The sequence below is a fragment of the Tamandua tetradactyla genome, chromosome 9, assembly GCF_023851605.1.
Source record: "Tamandua tetradactyla isolate mTamTet1 chromosome 9, mTamTet1.pri, whole genome shotgun sequence".
Lineage (NCBI taxonomy): Eukaryota > Metazoa > Chordata > Mammalia > Pilosa > Myrmecophagidae > Tamandua > Tamandua tetradactyla.
In genome coordinates this window covers 10,697,960-10,714,687 of record NC_135335.1, presented here as the reverse complement: position 1 = coordinate 10,714,687, position 16,728 = coordinate 10,697,960, and the positions used below count along the sequence as shown (strand labels likewise).

At 43.2% G+C, this 16,728-nt stretch overlaps 1 protein-coding gene across 14 annotated transcripts in view; it reads left to right on the top strand.

The window, feature by feature from the left end:
* Window positions 1-16,728, top strand: part of MARK2 (microtubule affinity regulating kinase 2) — a 62,563-nt gene that overhangs the window by 32,616 nt on the left and 13,219 nt on the right. For 13 of the 14 annotated variants that reach the window (XR_013157578.1, XR_013157579.1, XM_077115893.1 and 10 more), the window contains 2 exons: window positions 14,321-14,500; window positions 14,736-14,789. Coding sequence is in view for 12 of the 14 variants with exons in the window: in XM_077115893.1 (XP_076972008.1) it covers window positions 14,321-14,500; window positions 14,736-14,789 (234 nt within the window). In the remaining 2 variants the exon portion in view is untranslated. Of the gene's footprint in view, window positions 1-19; window positions 3,748-14,320; window positions 14,501-14,735; window positions 14,790-16,728 lie in introns of those variants that run through there. The other variant, XM_077115900.1, reaches the window with a different exon arrangement.

The window sequence follows — 16,728 nt, the reverse complement described above, 5'->3', positions numbered from 1 at the left end:
GTGAGCTTCCCCCAGTCCTTGGCACCACGTGGTACTGGTATATCGGCTGTTTCTTTGACCTTTCCTGGGAGGAAAGAGTTAAGGAGCTGGTCAGAAAGGGAAGGGTCCAGTCAGGGCCTGGAAGGACCACCTTCATCCTCCTCTGGGTAGCTGCAGAAGACAGAGGCATGGCTCCCTTTCCATTCACCCACTCTTCCCAGCAAGAATGCTTTTATGTTAGGAAAGAGGGTCATCTTTGCCTGACAGCCCAGCCAGAGCATAAGGGTGCCTTTCCCTTATTTTAGAAGGCGTATCAGGATGGCAAGAACCTAGGTACTTGTAGTCAAATGCTTAGAGGTTATAGCTCTTTCAGGGCCCAGAGAACCCCTTGAGATGGGAAACATTAACAAGTCCTTGCTGTGTATGCCAAGCACTGACATAGATTCTCTCATTTAGTCCTCACATAAATCCTGTGAAATGGGTACAGTTACTAGCTTTTAATGTCCTTGTGTTCCAAAAAGGAAACAGACTAGAGAAGTAATCTTGCTTGTGAAATAGCTAGCAAAGATGGGGCTTAAAGCCAGGTCCACCTGACTCCAGAGCTCTGCTCTCTAGTCTCCCTTAACAAAGTGAGCTAGAGCTGCTATAATAAGTCTCTCTATACAGCTTCCCTCTAAGTTTCTAGAATGCAGAAATCAGTCTCACTGAACTTTACATCTGGCCCTGGCTCCAGAAATAGGTGCTCAAAAAAGGTTTGATGAAATGGCGGCAGTAGTTGGGATTTGAGACAGAGCTCAGAGCCCAGTGAGCAGATCCTCAGAGATGAAGTGGTGGTGGAGGCTGCTGGAGCCATGGTTGCCCTGGTCACAGAGGAGCCAGGCATTTCAAGTGGCTCTAAAAAGGAAGGTTTTTGTGTGGTACGCATTGCTCTGTGGCTTCCATGCTTGAAGAGGAGTGAGCTGGAGTAGGCGGTTTGTTCTGATCTCACTCCAGGTCAGTTCTTGCCTACTCATCTTCCCCCAGGGAGATTCTGGCTTCTGCTGCGGTTGCTTTGAGGCTTGCAGGCTCCCCTCATGACCTGGGCTTCAGGGCTGGACTCCCTGCTTTGGGATGAGGGTTGCAGCTCAGAGAACATGCCAGTGGGGGCCAGTTGACAGCAGAAGGGAAGCCAAGCACCTTACTTTTGACTCTGTGGTTAAGTAGCAGGCTCTACTGGTCTCCTTTATCAAGGATCCACCTTCTCTGGCTGGAAAAGGGAGCATCCCTTTGGCGGCTTTGTACAGCCCCAGCCTTCCCTGCAACAAGAGCATAAAGGAATGTGAACATCCCCAGGAGGGGCCATTACAGTTCATTTTTGGGGTGGGGGTACATCTGGCCTCTGCCACTTGGTGCTTACCAAAGTTTTATAAAATCTCTCTGGCCCAGAATACTTCTCTGGTTAATTGGTTCTAGGCAGTTGGGAATGACAGTTACTTAGGATGAAAGAATGCAAAGTAAAGCTCTTGGATGCAGTGAAGGAGGAAGGGTTAAATAAGGACTTTCCACAGCCACATGACTTTCAAATGGAGTCCTTCCTATCTCTCCTTAGCCTGTTTGTTTGAGGTCAGGGCTCGGCACTTCCTCAGTTTACAAAACCTTTCACTGTCTCCCACAAATAGGGTTAAGGAAACAATCCTGTCACATTGCAAAGCACTGGGTACTGGAAAAATGAAGCTGTTTGATTCTGTTCTGGAGTTTGACCCTGTTAGTAAAGTGGCAGGTGGTCATGGGCGAGCCTGAACCCAGGTTCCAGAATAAAACATGACCTCTTCCAACTGAGATCAAAGTCTCAGCACTTTGGGGAGAGTTGAGAAAGAGGGCTGCTGCAGGACCCCTAGATAAAACCCCTCTACCACTGGCCCTAACCAAACCCTGCCATTCTTGTTGTCCAAGCATGATGTCCTGAGACTTCACATCTTCTCCATTCTAGGCTGTGCGGGAAGAGCCAGGGGCTTATCTTTTTTGGGCAGAAATGAGAGCCAGTTAGGCATCAAGAAGGGTAGGAAACAACAGAATGCTGAGCTGGGGACCAAAGAGGGAAAGCAGACACTTACTGGCTGGCTCTGAGTGATACTGTCTCAGGATGTGCAGGCTTAGATGCTGTGAGGGCACAGCGGAAGCTTTGCCCTTCTCTAGGAGATAAGGTCTACCAACATGAGATCTTTAAAGAGTTGCTAAATGAGCAAGATCTGGCCTAGGGAGGTGAAACGAATGAGAATTAGATTGAGCCAGAAGAAAGCTTGTGACCAGAACATGGACAGGGGAATAGTGGCCTAGAAGGCACATGCTCCCGACGAGCTAGCCACCCTGAGAGTTATCGCTTAATGGGTGCAGAGTCTCTGTTAGGGGTGATGGACGAGTTATGAAAAGGGACGGTGTTTTGAGGGTGGCACAACATTGTGGATGTGACTAATGCCACTGAATCGTATGCTTGAAAGTAGTTAAAGTGGAAATTTTATGTTGCATGTATGTTACCGCAATAATAAAAGAGAGGGAGAATGAGAGCAGGAGCACCAACCTGCCTCAAGACAGAAGAGCAGGCCATGGTCTCGGGCCGACAGCCGCCCATTGGTAGGATCTTTGCAAGTGGGAGGTGGGAGGGATCCATTGCCCCCAAGCCCTCAGGTTCCTAAAGAAAGTAGGGTTGTTTCAGAGCTGGTGAGCACAGTTGGAAACCTGGAGTTAGACAGGAACCAAGGGATATACTTGCAGAATCAGGACTGGAAGGGACTTAGAAGGAACATTAGGCTTGTTCCCCAGCCTTTGGGTGAAATTTAGTATTAAAACAGCTCATTCTCTATCAGTGGCAAAGGTTCTTCATCTGAAACCCATGGACCTCTAAGGAATTTCATTCCCCAACCCCCGTGAAATGATGCCCCCAAAATTTTGTGTGTGAGTGGTATATGCATTTTTCTAAGGTTAAACTGCTTTTTAGCGGACCACTGGTTTCTGCTCACCTTCTGCCTCACCCCCAGCCTTTATTCTTTGGGGGTGGGGTAGGTGGAGAGGGTTGTTGCTGTTCTTTGCAAGGCTGCCACTCTCTGGGTTGGCCAGTTTGATTTGCACCTAATCCACCCCAGCCCTGTCTGAGCCCTTGTTGAAATGATCTGCCTCTACCCAGGTCCCACCTACTGCAGGTGAGATAAAGACTTTATGACAGTTCTGACTGGAAGCAGTCTCCTGGCCCTCTCACCAGCTGTTACCCAGTAAAACACCTTGGAGAGGGTGGGGCAGCCCACTTCCGGGGAGGGGAGAGGGGGAGGGAAGAAGGAAGTCTATCTAAACCCGCCTCTCTCTCTGTCTCCCTTCCTTCCCAGGTTTGCTCCTGTACCCTTTCTCCCACCTTACTCCTGGTTTAGTGTCCTGGAACTGTCTGTGCTTCCTGGCCACCAGGCCCCTCTTTGCCCACTTAAAGCCTCTGGGCTTTGTCCCCTTTTCTCTCCTTGCCAAACCCAGTCTCTTTCTGTTAGTGGTGGTTTCGGTTGCGACACAGTCCAGGTTCCCAGGCAGGAGCTGCTCGGCCTGGCTGTGTTCACTACTACTTTTCACTGAGGAGGTGGTGGATGGTATCTCCTGCTTCGGCTGAGTAGGGGTGGCTGGCTGAGCCGGCAGCCCTCTGTGGGCCCAGCTTTGCCAGCCTCTGTACTTTGCCCTCACTGCCTGACAGGATCTGCTGTGGGCTCTGCTGAATGGAAGTCGCTGGTAGTCCTTGTCCCTTTCTCCAGTCGGGTATGTTTCCTCCTTTTTTTATTCTGGGATTGCCCCCTCCCCTTTCTTCCCTCCTACCCCAAACACAGGATTTTTAAAGACTTGCTGAATAGAGCCAGGCACTAGCAGGGGACGTTAAAATTCATGGGAAGAGTTTCCAAATGTTGAATGGGCATTGACCAGGAAAAAAAGAAGGACAAATGCCAGGAGATTCTCCCTTAGAACTGGTTAGCAGACTCCACAGAAGAGGGAGAGAGACTAGTGTAGTCAGAAGTCCGGGAGGTAAGGTAGGTTGTGAATAGGTAGGGCTCTGAGGTTATGGTAAGGGAGGCCTGGGATCTGGGGCCATCCCGAAGGCTGGTGTCTAAGGGATCCTTGTCTCCCTCCACTGCACAGGACCCAGGCTTCCTCTGCCTCTGGCCAGGGAGTGCCTGCCTGACTGCAAAGCCCCAAAGTGTGAGGTTTTCTAGGGGAGAGCTGTTTGTGGGAGCCTTAACATTAGGGAAGGGGCCCTGCCTACCTGAGTCAGCGCCAGGCCTCTTGGGTGGAGGCTGTCTTCCGGGCGAGCCTGGCACCATGCCTGGGCTGAGTGCTGAATTCCCAGGCTGTAGGACCTGGTGGGACCCACTGGATACGAGACTCTCTCTTTTATCCTCTACATCCTACAATCTCTCCTCTCTGTCAAGGACCCCAGAGCCATTTAGGTTCTTCTGAATCAAGCCTGCTTAGTAACCTGGCTTAGTCTGCCATTTGGTTCTAAATACTGCCTTGCAGGGTGACCCCCTTATTCTTTTTGAATGCTGCCTGAGAACCATGGGGTCTGCTTTCAGCAGATTTCCCCAAATCTCCTTTGGGATCTGACTGGGAGCTTTGAAGTCTTTCCTTTTGGTATTTCTGACCAGGCCCATTCATTTTGGCCTAGATCACACCAACAGGGTGGGGGCGATGACTGGCTACCCTTCCAGATCTGTTAAACAGGATTTGGCCAAAGTCATACTCTCCTTTCCACCCCTGTCTTGCTTTCTCACAGTAAGGTATGGATGCTGGGGAGAGAACACTACACATCCCCAGGGCTCTCATAATAGCCACCCGCACCCTTACCTCTACTTCATCCTTCAGGGATGCAGCAGGGGAAGAACTTGACTTAGGTGGGGCTATAGCCCAGAAACATTTTCTGTTAGAGACCTTCTTTCTATAGTCTCTGACTTCACACCCTGCCCCACATCCCTGCTGTGGGAAACATCTTACAACATAGAAAAGGCAAAAAGAGATAGGGAGGTAAGAGGAGGTCTGAGTCGAGCATTCTCACCACCCTCCCCCTCTGCGTGGGACATGACTCCCAGGGATGTGGACCTTTCTGGCAACTTGGGACAGAGATCCTGGAATGAGCTGAGACTCAGCATCAGGGGACTGAGAAAAACCCTAGAATGAGCTGAGAATTAACATCAAGGGATTGGGAGAACCTTCCCAACCAAAGGGGGAAGAGTGAAATGAGACTAAGTGTCAATGGCTGAGAGATTCCAAACAGAGTCGAGAGATTATCCTGGAGGTTATTCTTACGCATTAAGTAGATATCACCTTGTTGTTCAAGAGATGTAGTGGAGAGGCTGGAGGGAATTGCCTGAAAATGTAGAGCTGTGTTCCAGTAGCCATGTTTCTTGATGATGATTGAACAATGATATAGCTTTCACAATGAGACTCTGTGAATGTGAAAACCTTGTGTCTGATGCTCCTTTTAGCTACTATATCAACAGAAGAGTAGAACATATGGAATAAAAATAAATAATAGGGGGAACAAATGTTAAAATAAATTTAGTTTGAAATGCTAGTGGTAAATGAAAGCGAGGGGTAAGGGGTATGGTATGTATAATCTTTTTTTTTTCTCTGTTATCGTTTTATTTCTTTTTCTGTTGTCTTTTTATTTATTTTTCTAAATTGATGCAAATGTTCTAAGAAATGATGAATATGCAACTATGTGATGATATTAAGAATTACTGATTGTATATGTAGAATGGAATGATATCTTAATGTTTTGTTTGTTAATTTTTTTTTAATTAATAAAAAAGTTTAAAAAAGAGGTCTGAGTGCATTGAGTCCTGAGAGTTGTACAGTCCAGTCTTGAAGGGGAATTTGGTGTCTTTTAGAACAAAGGATTGAGGATTAAATCACCATTGTTCTTGTTGTCTGGGCCTGAGCAAGCGGAACCATCTCTCCTTTATTGTCCTGGAAGTCCAATTGGGACCAGCCCTCCACAGCTGCTCTGTGTTCCTGGTTCCCATCTTTCGCTCTTGAAAGCTAGAGGTGCTGGTGTGGGCTAGCAACATGGGCCTGCGGTAAAATTTCTTCAGGCCTGTCGGCAGGAGCTCAGCCTGAGCCTCTCTCTGGTGGGGCAGGCTCCCATAGCATCTCTTTTGTTGGTTTCCATCTGGGCTGCAGCTGGCTTAAGAGGTTTGGCTTAGATGCAGAAGATTGCTGACAGTGGAACTTCTGGCTTTGCGGACATTAGTATTTAGGGACTAAAAGCAATAACAATAATGGTTGCCTTTTATTGAGCTTTGGATAAAGCATTGTACATGCATTCTCTCATCTTCCTATGTGAAATAGGGAATATTTTACAAATAAAGTTGAGGGACTTGCCAAAGCTATTAAATAGAGATCCAGGACTTGGATTTAGTTCTGGTGGACTATAGAGCTCTTCACACACTAGCTATCTCTTGGCACAGAAATGTGAGGACATCCTCACTGGCCATCTTTTGGGTGGTTCCTTATTCCTTTGGTAATAATCCCTCTTCCCTCTTCAAGATAATGATGATAATAGTAAAGTCAATGTGTGTTAGGTAAGGGGTAGATTCAGGTTTTGAAACTTGGCATTTTGTCTCTAACTTCCACACTCTTCAGACCTCTCTACCATGGTAAAGAAAGAGGGTGAATAACGGAGCTTCTCTTGGTGGTGGTGGTGTTCCTTGGAGTCCAACGTGCAGCTGAGTCTGGCATGGAATGCTGTTCTTCCATGCGTGCCTCACAGTCCAGTTGCGGGTCCAGAAACCTCAAGAGATCACAGCAGAGATCAGAATGGGTAGTAGAATTCCCAACTTCAGCAAGGCCAAGGGCCCTAATTCTAGGAAGACACAGAATTCCAGACTTCAAAGATTTGGAGACTGCCATGCTCCTGCTGCTTTGGGCTTGCCTTGGTATGTCCCCAGAAGAAGGGAGTGGTGAGAAACTTTGGAGACGCTTTTCCACCCATCTTCCTCTCATGAAAGTTGGGGTAGAGGGAAGATTTTCTGTGTCCGTGGCCCTTTAAGCAAGCCAGGTAAGGTGGGAAGCAGCCTCTCAGTGCTTTGGGAAGATAGATAGGCCATGAAGGCCAGGCCTTCGGGAGTTTGCCAGAAGGGCCTCAGGATGCCCTTCAGTAGACTGACCCAAATGCAGGTACCAGCAGGACCTGGAAATGCCCTTTGCTCCAAGGGGTGTGAACCCCAGAGCTCTTTTTGGAGAGAAAAGGGCAAGTATTTGAAAATCTACTTGTCTAAAAAAAAACACTGAGAATCAGTCAGATTTAGGTGAGCTACAGGCTATATGGAGAACATAGGGGAAGAGAGCTCTATGGGCTGGAATGGACAGCAAAGCTTTAGGGACATAGGTGGACGTGGAGCTTGGTGAGGGCTTGGAAATGAGAGAACTTTTCTTGACATGAAAGGAAATTTTTCTGAGATTTTGGGAACTTCCCCATTCAGAGTCTACCATATTCATGGGATCTTTCTCTGGGGAAAGTGGATTACCAAGAAATGCCTGCAGCTGCCATGCAAAAAGAAAGGAAGACTTGACCCAAGGAAGAAGAAAAATACTTGTGGCGGGATACTTTTTGTCGTCGTTTTGCCTGAAAAGTTTCTCGTTGGTTAACCAAGCTTCTTGCCAGAGAAGTGTGAACAGTTTCTTGGATGGTAGCAAGTCATTCCTTTTCTCTTAATTTTTGAGGACTTGACTTAACCCAGGAGGGGCTGTGAAAGGAAGACCTTTGACTCACATTCCTCTGGCCATCCTACTGCCCTCCAGACTCTCCTTTCCATGGTAACTGTGGATGGTTCTGGAATGAGATTCTGGCAGCAGCTTCATCCCAGGATGTTGAAGTAGTGGCACCAGGTGTTCTTTGAGAAATCAGGGCTCTACACAAGAGTTAGGCCAGACTCTAAAAGCTTTATTGAAGCATAATTTAGATATCATAAAATTTCCCCGTTTTAAGTTACAGTTGGATGAGTTTTAGTAAATTTATATTATTGTACAGTCATCACCACAATGCAGCTTTAGAACACTTCCATCACCCCAAAGTTCCTTTATAGTCAGTCTCCACTCCTACCCCCTGCCCCATGAGCAATCATTAATTTGCTTTGTCTCTGTAATTTGGGTTTTTCTGTACTTAAAATGGAATCATACAATAAGTCGTCTTGCTCCTAACTTTTGTGTGTGTGTGTGTGTGTGGTAAAATATGCATATTTTAATGTTAATAACTTTAAGTGCACAATTCTTTGACATTAAATCCATTGGCAAGAGACGTTGTAACTGTCACCAGTATCTAACCACTAGTCTGCTTTCTGTCTCTATGCATTTGCTTATTCTGAGTATTTCATATAAAAGAAATCATACAATATTTGCCATTTTATGTCTGAGCTTAGTTCACTGAACATGATGTCTTCAAATTTTATCCATGTTATCTACTTTTTTTTGCAACTGAATAACACTCCATGGTTATAGATCAACCACGTTTTGTTTATCTATTCACTGCTGATGGACTCTTGGGTTGCTTCTACCTTTTGGCTGTTGTGAATAATGCTGCAATGAACATTGGTTAGTCGCTGCTTTCAATTCTTTTGTGTGTATACCTAGGATTTAACTTTCAGGTCAAATGGTACTTCTATTTTTAACTTTCTAAGGAACTGCCAAACTGTCTTCCACAGCTGCTATACCATTTTACATTCCCATCAGCAATGTACGAGTGCCCCTGTTTCTCCACGTCATCGTCAACACTTGTTATTTTCAGTTTTTTTATTAGTAACCAACCTAGGGGTATGAAGTGATATCTCATTGTCATTTTGATGTGCATTTCTCTTATGGCTAATGATGCTGAGCGTCATTTCATATACTTATTGCCCATTTGAATACTTTCTTTGGAGAAATGTCCATTCAAATCCTTGGCCCATTTTTTTTTCTCATCAGATTATCTTTTTGTTGTTGGATTGTAGGATTTCTTTATATATTCTGAATATTAAATCCTTATCAGATAAATGGTTCCCAAATATTTTCTCATTGCATACTTTTCACTTTCTGTTTTTTTTTTTGCTATTTATTAGATAATTTTTATTTTTTGTGCAGTCTTGAAATTAATATATCAGAAATTCAGCTCAGTGGTTATTATCTGTATTTATGAAGTTACTATTCTGTATATATTTTTTTGTTGTTGTTTTATTTTTTATTTTTTATTTTTTTTATTAACGGAAAGAAAAAAAAAAAGAAATTAACACAACATTTAGAAATCATACCGTTCTACATATGCACTCAGTAATTCTTAACATCATCACATAGATGCATGATCATTGTTTCTTAGTACATTTGCATCGGTTTAGAGGAACTAGCAACACAACAGAAAAAGATATAAAATGTTAATATAAAGAAAAGAAATAAAAGTAGTAATAATAGTAAAAAACAACAACAACAAACAAACCAACAAGCAAACAAAAACAAAAAAAACCCTATAGCTCAGATGCAGCTTCATTCAGTGTTTTAACATGATTACTTTACAATTAGGTATTATTGTGCTGTCCATTTTTGAGTTTTTGTATCTAGTCCTGTTGCACAGTCTGTATACCTTCAGCTCCAATTACCCATTATCTTACCCTGTTTCTAACTCCTGCTGGACTCTGTTACCAATGACATATTCCAAGTTTATTCTCGAATGTCCGTTCACATCAGTGGGGCCATACAGTATTTGTCCTTTAATTTTTGGCTGGACTCACTCAGCATAATATTCTCTAGGTCCATCCATGTTATTACATGCTTCATAAGTTTATCTTGTCTTAAAGCTGCATAATATTCCATCGTATGTATATACCACAGTTTGTTTAGCCATTCTTCTGTTGATGGACATTTTGGCTGTTTCCATCTCTTTGCAATTGTAAATAACGCTGCTATAAACATTGGTGTGCAAATGTCCGTTTGTGTCTTTGCCCTTAAGTCCTTTGAGTAGATACCTAGCAATGGTATTGCTGGGTCGTATGGCAATTCTATATTCAGCTTTTTGAGGAACCGCCAAACTGCCTTCCACAGTGGTTGAACCATTTGACATTCCCACCAACAGTGGATAAGTGTGCCTCTTTCTCCGCATCCTCTCCAGCACTTGTCATTTTCTGTTTTGTTGATAATGGCCATTCTGGTGGGTGTGAGATGATATCTCATTGTGGTTTTGATTTGCATTTCTCTAATGGCCAGGGACATTGAGCATCTTTTCATGTGCCTCTTGGCCATCCGTATTTCCTCTTCTGGTAGGTGTCTGTTCAAGTCTTTTTCCCATTTTGTAATTGGGTTGGCTGTCTTTTTGTTGTTGAGTTGAACAATCTCTTTATAAATTCTGGATACTAGACCTTTATCTGATATGTCATTTCCAAATATTGTCCCCCATTGTGTAGGCTGTCTTTCTACTTTCTTGATGAAGTTCTTTGATGCACAAAAGTGTTTAATTTTGAGGAGCTCCCCTTTATTTATTTATTTCTTCAGTGCTCTTGCTTTAGGTTTAAGGTCCATAAAACCGCCTCCAGTTGTAAGATTCATAAGATATCTCCCTACATTTTCCTCTAACTGTTTTATGGTCTTAGACCTAATGTTTAGATCTTTGATCCATTTTGAGTTAACTTTTGTATAAGGTGTGAGATACGGGTCTTCTTTCATTCTTTTACATATGGATATCCAGTTCTCTAGGCACCATTTATTGAAGAGACTGTTCTGTCCCAGGTGAGTTGGCTTGACTGCCTTATCAAAGATCAAATGTTCATAGATGAGAGGGTCAAATCTGAGCACTCTATTCGATTCCATTGGTCGATATATCTATCTTTATGCCAATACCATGCTGTTTTGACCACTGTGGCTTCATAATATGCCTTAAAGTCCGGCATCGCGAGACCTCCAGCTTCGTTTTTTTTCCTCAAGATGTTTTTAGCAATTCGGGGCACCCTGCCCTTCCAGATAAATTTGCTTATTGGTTTTTCTAATTCTGAAAAATAAGTTGTTGGGATTTTTATTGGTATTGCATTGAATCTGTAGATCAGTTTAGGTAGGATTGACATCTTAATTATATTTAGTCTTCCAATCCATGAACACGGTATGCCCTTCCATCTATTTAGGTCTTCTGTGATTTCTTTTAGCAGTTTTTTGTAGTTTTCTTTATGTAGGTTTTTTGTCTCTTTAGTTAAATTTATTCCTAGGTATTTTATTCTTTTAGTTGCAATTGTAAATGGGATTCGTTTCTTGATTTCCCCCTCAGCTTGTTCATTACTAGTGTATAGAAATGCTACAGATTTTTGAATGTTGATCTTGTAACCTGCTACTTTGCTGTACTCATTTATTAGCTCTAGTAATTTTGTTGTGGATTTTTCCGGGTTTTCGACGTATAGTATCATATCGTCTGCAAACAGTGATAGTTTTACTTCTTCCTTTCCAATTTTGATGCCTTGTATTTCTTTTTCTTGTCTAATTGCTTTGGCTAGAACTTCCAACACAATGTTGAATAATAGTGGTGATAGTGGACATCCTTGTCTTGTTCCTGATCTTAGGGGGAAAGTTTTCAATTTTTCCCCATTGAGGATGATATTAGCTGTGGGTTTTTCATATATTCCCTCTATCATTTTAAGGAAGTTCCCTTGTATTCCTATCTTTTGAAGTGTTTTCAACAGGAAAGGATGTTGAATCTTGTCAAATGCCTTCTCTGCATCAATTGAGATGATCATGTGATTTTTCTGCTTTAATTTGTTGATATGGTGTATTACATTAATTGATTTTCTTTTCACTTTCTTGATAGTGTCCTTTGATGAGCAAAAGTTTTTAATTTCATTGAAATTAATTTTATCTGTATTTTCTTTTACTGCTTGTGCTGTTGATGTAAAATTGAGATATCCATTGCCCACTACAAGTTCCTGAAGATATTTCCCCCTGTTTTCTTATTGAAATTTTATGGTATTAGCTCTTATATTTAGTTTGTTGATCCATTTTGAATTAATTTTTTGCATATGGTGAGGAGCAGGACCCACATTTATTCTTTTGCATGTGAATTTCCAGTTGTCACAGCACCATTTGTTGAAGAGATCATTCTTTCCCCCCATTGAATAGAACTGGCCCCCTTGTCAAAAATTAACTGCCATCCCCAAAAAAGAGATGACTCCGTTCCCACCCAAGTAGTAAACTGAATATGTAATATGAGCATACTGTGTTTTCAACCTTTCTTCAGTGAATTAATAAAATTATGGGTATACTGAAAAAAAAAATTAACTGCCATAGATGTGTGAATTATCTCTGAACTCGCAATTCTATTCCATTTGCTTACATATTTATCCTCACGCTGGTACTACTCTAATTGAGCTCCTTTAGTAGCTTTGTAGTAAGCTTTGAAATCAGGAAGTGTGAGTCCTCCGATTTCTTCTTCTCTTTACAAAATTGTTTTGTCTCTTAAGGGCCCACTGCAATTCCATATGGATTTGAGGATCAGTTTTTCAATTTCTGAAAAAAAAAAAGGCTGCTGAAACTTTGATAGAAATTGCATTGAATTTATAGAATGCTTCAAACAATATTGGTTTCTAGGAAAACAGGATTTATTTAGGTCTACTTTAATTTCTTTCAGCAGTGTTTTATAGTTTTCCATGTACAAATCTTTCATCTCTTTGGTTAAATAACTTCTTTCATTTAACATAGCACTTTTGAGGTTCTTCCATGTTGTTGCATGTATTAATAGTTGGTTCCTTTTTATTGCCACATAGTAGTCCATAGTGTGACTGTCTGTTGTATGGATTTGATTTATTCATTCACCAACAGTGATGGATATTTAGATTGTTTCCAGTTTGGGACTATTATGAATAAAACTGCAATGAATACTTGCATTCAGATCTTTTTTTAATAGCTTTATTGAGATATAATTCACATGCCATGCAATTCACTTATTTAAGGTATACATACAATTTAGTGGTTTTTAGTAAATTCACAGTTGTGTATCTATTAACTCAATCAACTTTTTGGACTTTTTCATTTCCCCAAAAAGAAACCCTGCACCCCTTTAGACATCACCCCCAAATCCTCTCATCCCTCTTAACTCTGAACAACCATTAATCTACTTTCTATCTCCTTAGATTTGCCTATTTTGGACATTTCATGTATTGGCTTCATATAATATGTGGTCCTTTGTGACTGGTTTCTTTTCCTTAGATAATGTTCTCAAGGTTCATCTACATTGTAGCATGTCATTACTTTTTACTGCTGAGTGATATTCCACTGTATGGATATATCCCATTAGTATATCCATCAGTTGATGGACATTCGGCATTCTACTTTTTGTCTATTATGAATAATGCTGCTGTGAATTTTCATTTCTCTCAGGTAAACATCTAGGAGTAGAAATGCTGGATCATATAGTAATTTAGTCTTTGTATGGATATATATGGTTTGTTTGGACTAGGCCCCCATTTTTGTATGTTTATTCACTATTAAGTGCCAGTTGTAGCTGTAACTTCTGCTTCCTTACACCCTTATTTGAGCTGCATGATGTCTAAGGAAGACAGAACAGGACAGGCTGCTGCCTTGCTCAGACTCAGTCATTCTGTTCATTTGTTGCTCAGTGTATTTATTAGGCATCTCCCTACCACCGTAAGCCAGTCTCTGCAGTGCTTGAGTGTATTAATAAATAAGTAATATATGCCTGCCGTCGTGAAGCTTCCATTCACATTGGGATAGACAGACAACAAATAAATGTAAAATAATAAATTAAAAAGGCAAATATATGGGGCGGGCCACAGTGGCTCAGCAGGCAAGGATGCTTGCCTGCCATGCCAGAGGACCTGGGTTCGATTCCCGATGCCTGCCCATGTTAAAAAAAAAAAAAAAAAAGGCAAATATAAAGTGTCAAGTGGCAACAAAGGCTCTGAAGCAATTCTGACTGTGTTGCTCCTGAGACTTTGAGATGCAGCCTTCTCCGGATGTAAACAGGAGGGCAGTAGGAGACTGGGTCTCCCACAGGGGGTGCAGGGGCTATGAGGTTATTGTTAGGGAGTTGTATTGCCAGGTGGTGGAGCCAGTGGTGGGACAGCCCAGGTCCTGAGCTCGGAGGCCCACCGTCTGTTGTCACTGACTTTGTGCTATGCTCTTTTGGAGGAAAGTGTGGCTGTCTCTTCTCATTCCCTTCTCCTTTTTTCCCTCCTGCCTTATGCTCCTTGCATGACTACCAGCCCCCTCGTGTCTATCCCTGTTCCTCAGCCTCTTAATGTTTTCACAGACCACTAAGGGCGAGGGTGTGGGGAACTAGAAGGGCAGTGTACCTAAAAGTGTTTCTGTTTCCACCCCGCAGCCCACCTTGGGACACCTGGACTCCAAGCCCAGCAGTAAGTCCAACATGCTGCGGGGCCGCAACTCAGCCACTTCTGCTGACGAGCAGCCCCACATTGGCAACTACCGGCTCCTCAAGACCATTGGCAAAGGTAACTTTGCCAAGGTTAAGTTGGCTCGGCACATCCTGACAGGGAAAGAGGTGAGTGCTGCATGGGGGACATGGAGCATCGCCTAATCATGTAGGCAGCAGGTAGTGGGATTGCTACCACATCAAACCAACCTGTCGTTTATCAGGCAGAAATGAGGTCTGAGCATATGGCGTTGCTAAAAGGGATGAGATAAAAAGGAGTAGGAAATAAAAAGAAAGAAGTAGATTAGAGTCTGAGTTTAACTCGATCAAAGAGGTAATCCCAGGCTTTTTGTCTCACATTCAGGTAGCTGTGAAGATTATTGACAAGACACAACTGAATTCTTCCAGCCTCCAAAAAGTAAGCACATAGCACCTCTCTTCATGGTTCAGAGAGCTACTGACTTCAAGGACCTTCTTTTGAGTCCCTAGTGTAATGTGGCTGGCCACTTCACTGTCCGCAGCATTCCTCCCTCTGGCTCTGTTCCCCTTAGGGCTTTGGCTAGAGGCCTGTGGAGACTTCTCCTGGGTGGGTTTCCATGCCCCGGGCACCGTCTCTTTTAGAGTCATTTTGCCCCATCCCAGCCACTTAGCTTCCCTATCTGACCTACTTCCTGCATCTCCATATCCTCTGGCCTTTGGCCAGCCCTGTGCAACAACACATGCTTGTAGTCATTCCTAGAAACACATGCAGCAACCTCTGAAGTCTGGAGTGATGCAGGAAAGTGGCTCTGGAAGTTCAGGGATGAGAGGAGGCAAGGAAGTAGCAGCTGGATACTGTGCCAGCTTTAGAGTATCAAAACTAGGGCCTTTAGAAACTAACCTCCACTACCAAACTTCTGACAATGTGGGCAAATTAGGGACAGACACTCCCAGTTTTCCTTCTCACTTCTAGGCTGCTGTTAGCTAGAGTACCAGTCATGAGCACAGAATCTTCACTAAATTAGGCAGGACTCTTTCTTTCCTTCTGGACTTGCAGTGGTAAACTGGGTTTACTTAGCTGGTAGGGAGAATCTTCCATGTAGGAACACACACACACATGTCTCTACCCAAGAAACTGTGGAAAGCTGGTAGTAATGAGAAAAGAAAGAAGGTAGATATTTATTTGCAGAAGGGGGAAAGTTTGCCACTGACTAGTTGTTACAGAGTTGAAAACTCATCTGCTCTCTCCTTACCTCATGGGCTCCAGCATTTAGGGAAAGGAGGAAGTTCCCTTGTGTGATCCCAAAAAAAGCTGCCCCTGTTCAGGTCAGACAAATTTTCTTTATACCGTCATACTCCAGCTGACCCCAGCCCAAATTTTCTGACTTTGATGAGCCTTCTAGTTCTTTTCATCTTGTGGCAGATTGAATTTTTCTCTTCACAAGCAGATTGTGGCATCTGAGTTAGGAGAGGGGCATCACCCAGGCTAACAGAATCAAACCTGGTGAGGCTGGGTGGCATGTGGCGAGGGGCTAGGGGTTGTTGTGAAAGAAAGACTCTTAGAATTGGTGTGTGATGGATCGAATTTCCTCAACATGCTGATGGCCAGAACCAAGGTGTTTCCTATTTTGGGGGGATCCCCTCAAGAATTCTTTGGTTAAAAGGAAACTGCTGTTATGACCAAGGCATCCCTGCTTGGAACTTTTCTAGGAGGAAGAGAAGGAGGACTATTTTTGGCATGTTGGCTCCCCAAAGAATTAGAAGCCAGCTTGGTATGGGTCATTTAGTCTTTGGAGCCATCCAGCCTGCTGTTGGAGTTGTCTCTAGAGCCAACCAAACCATCATATTTCTTACTGCTTTTTTCTCCTTACCTCTTCCCAACTGGCTGGAAGGCACTAGCACCTGACAAATGCAGCCACTCTGAAAGCCTGTTACTAAGGCCACTTGGATTGTGACCATACCACTTTGGTTAAATTTGATCCCAGCAATGATTCCTATAGGAAGGACATGGAAGAAGTTAGCAACCTCAGAGTTCTAAACCAGCCCCAGAAACGCCAGATTCTCTCAGGAAAATGCCGCTTCCAGGCTAAGCAGGCACCCTCAGAGGAAGAACCCTGCGTATTGCCATAGTCACAGCTGCCTCTGGGCCCCATTTCAGTGCTGTCACCTATTATTATTATTCCTGAGCTGATATCTGGGATTTTTTGCCTCTTCATCCAAGAAAATCTCTGGGCCAGGGAAGAAAGCACAAAAAAGCCTGGGCTCTAACAAGAAAAGGGAGCCAAGGTTCCTAAATACTGAAAAGCCTGCCTCTTCTTTTCCTTTCTAACTCACAGAAGTTCTGGGGGCTTATTAACGGGGCAAAAAAATTTTCCATT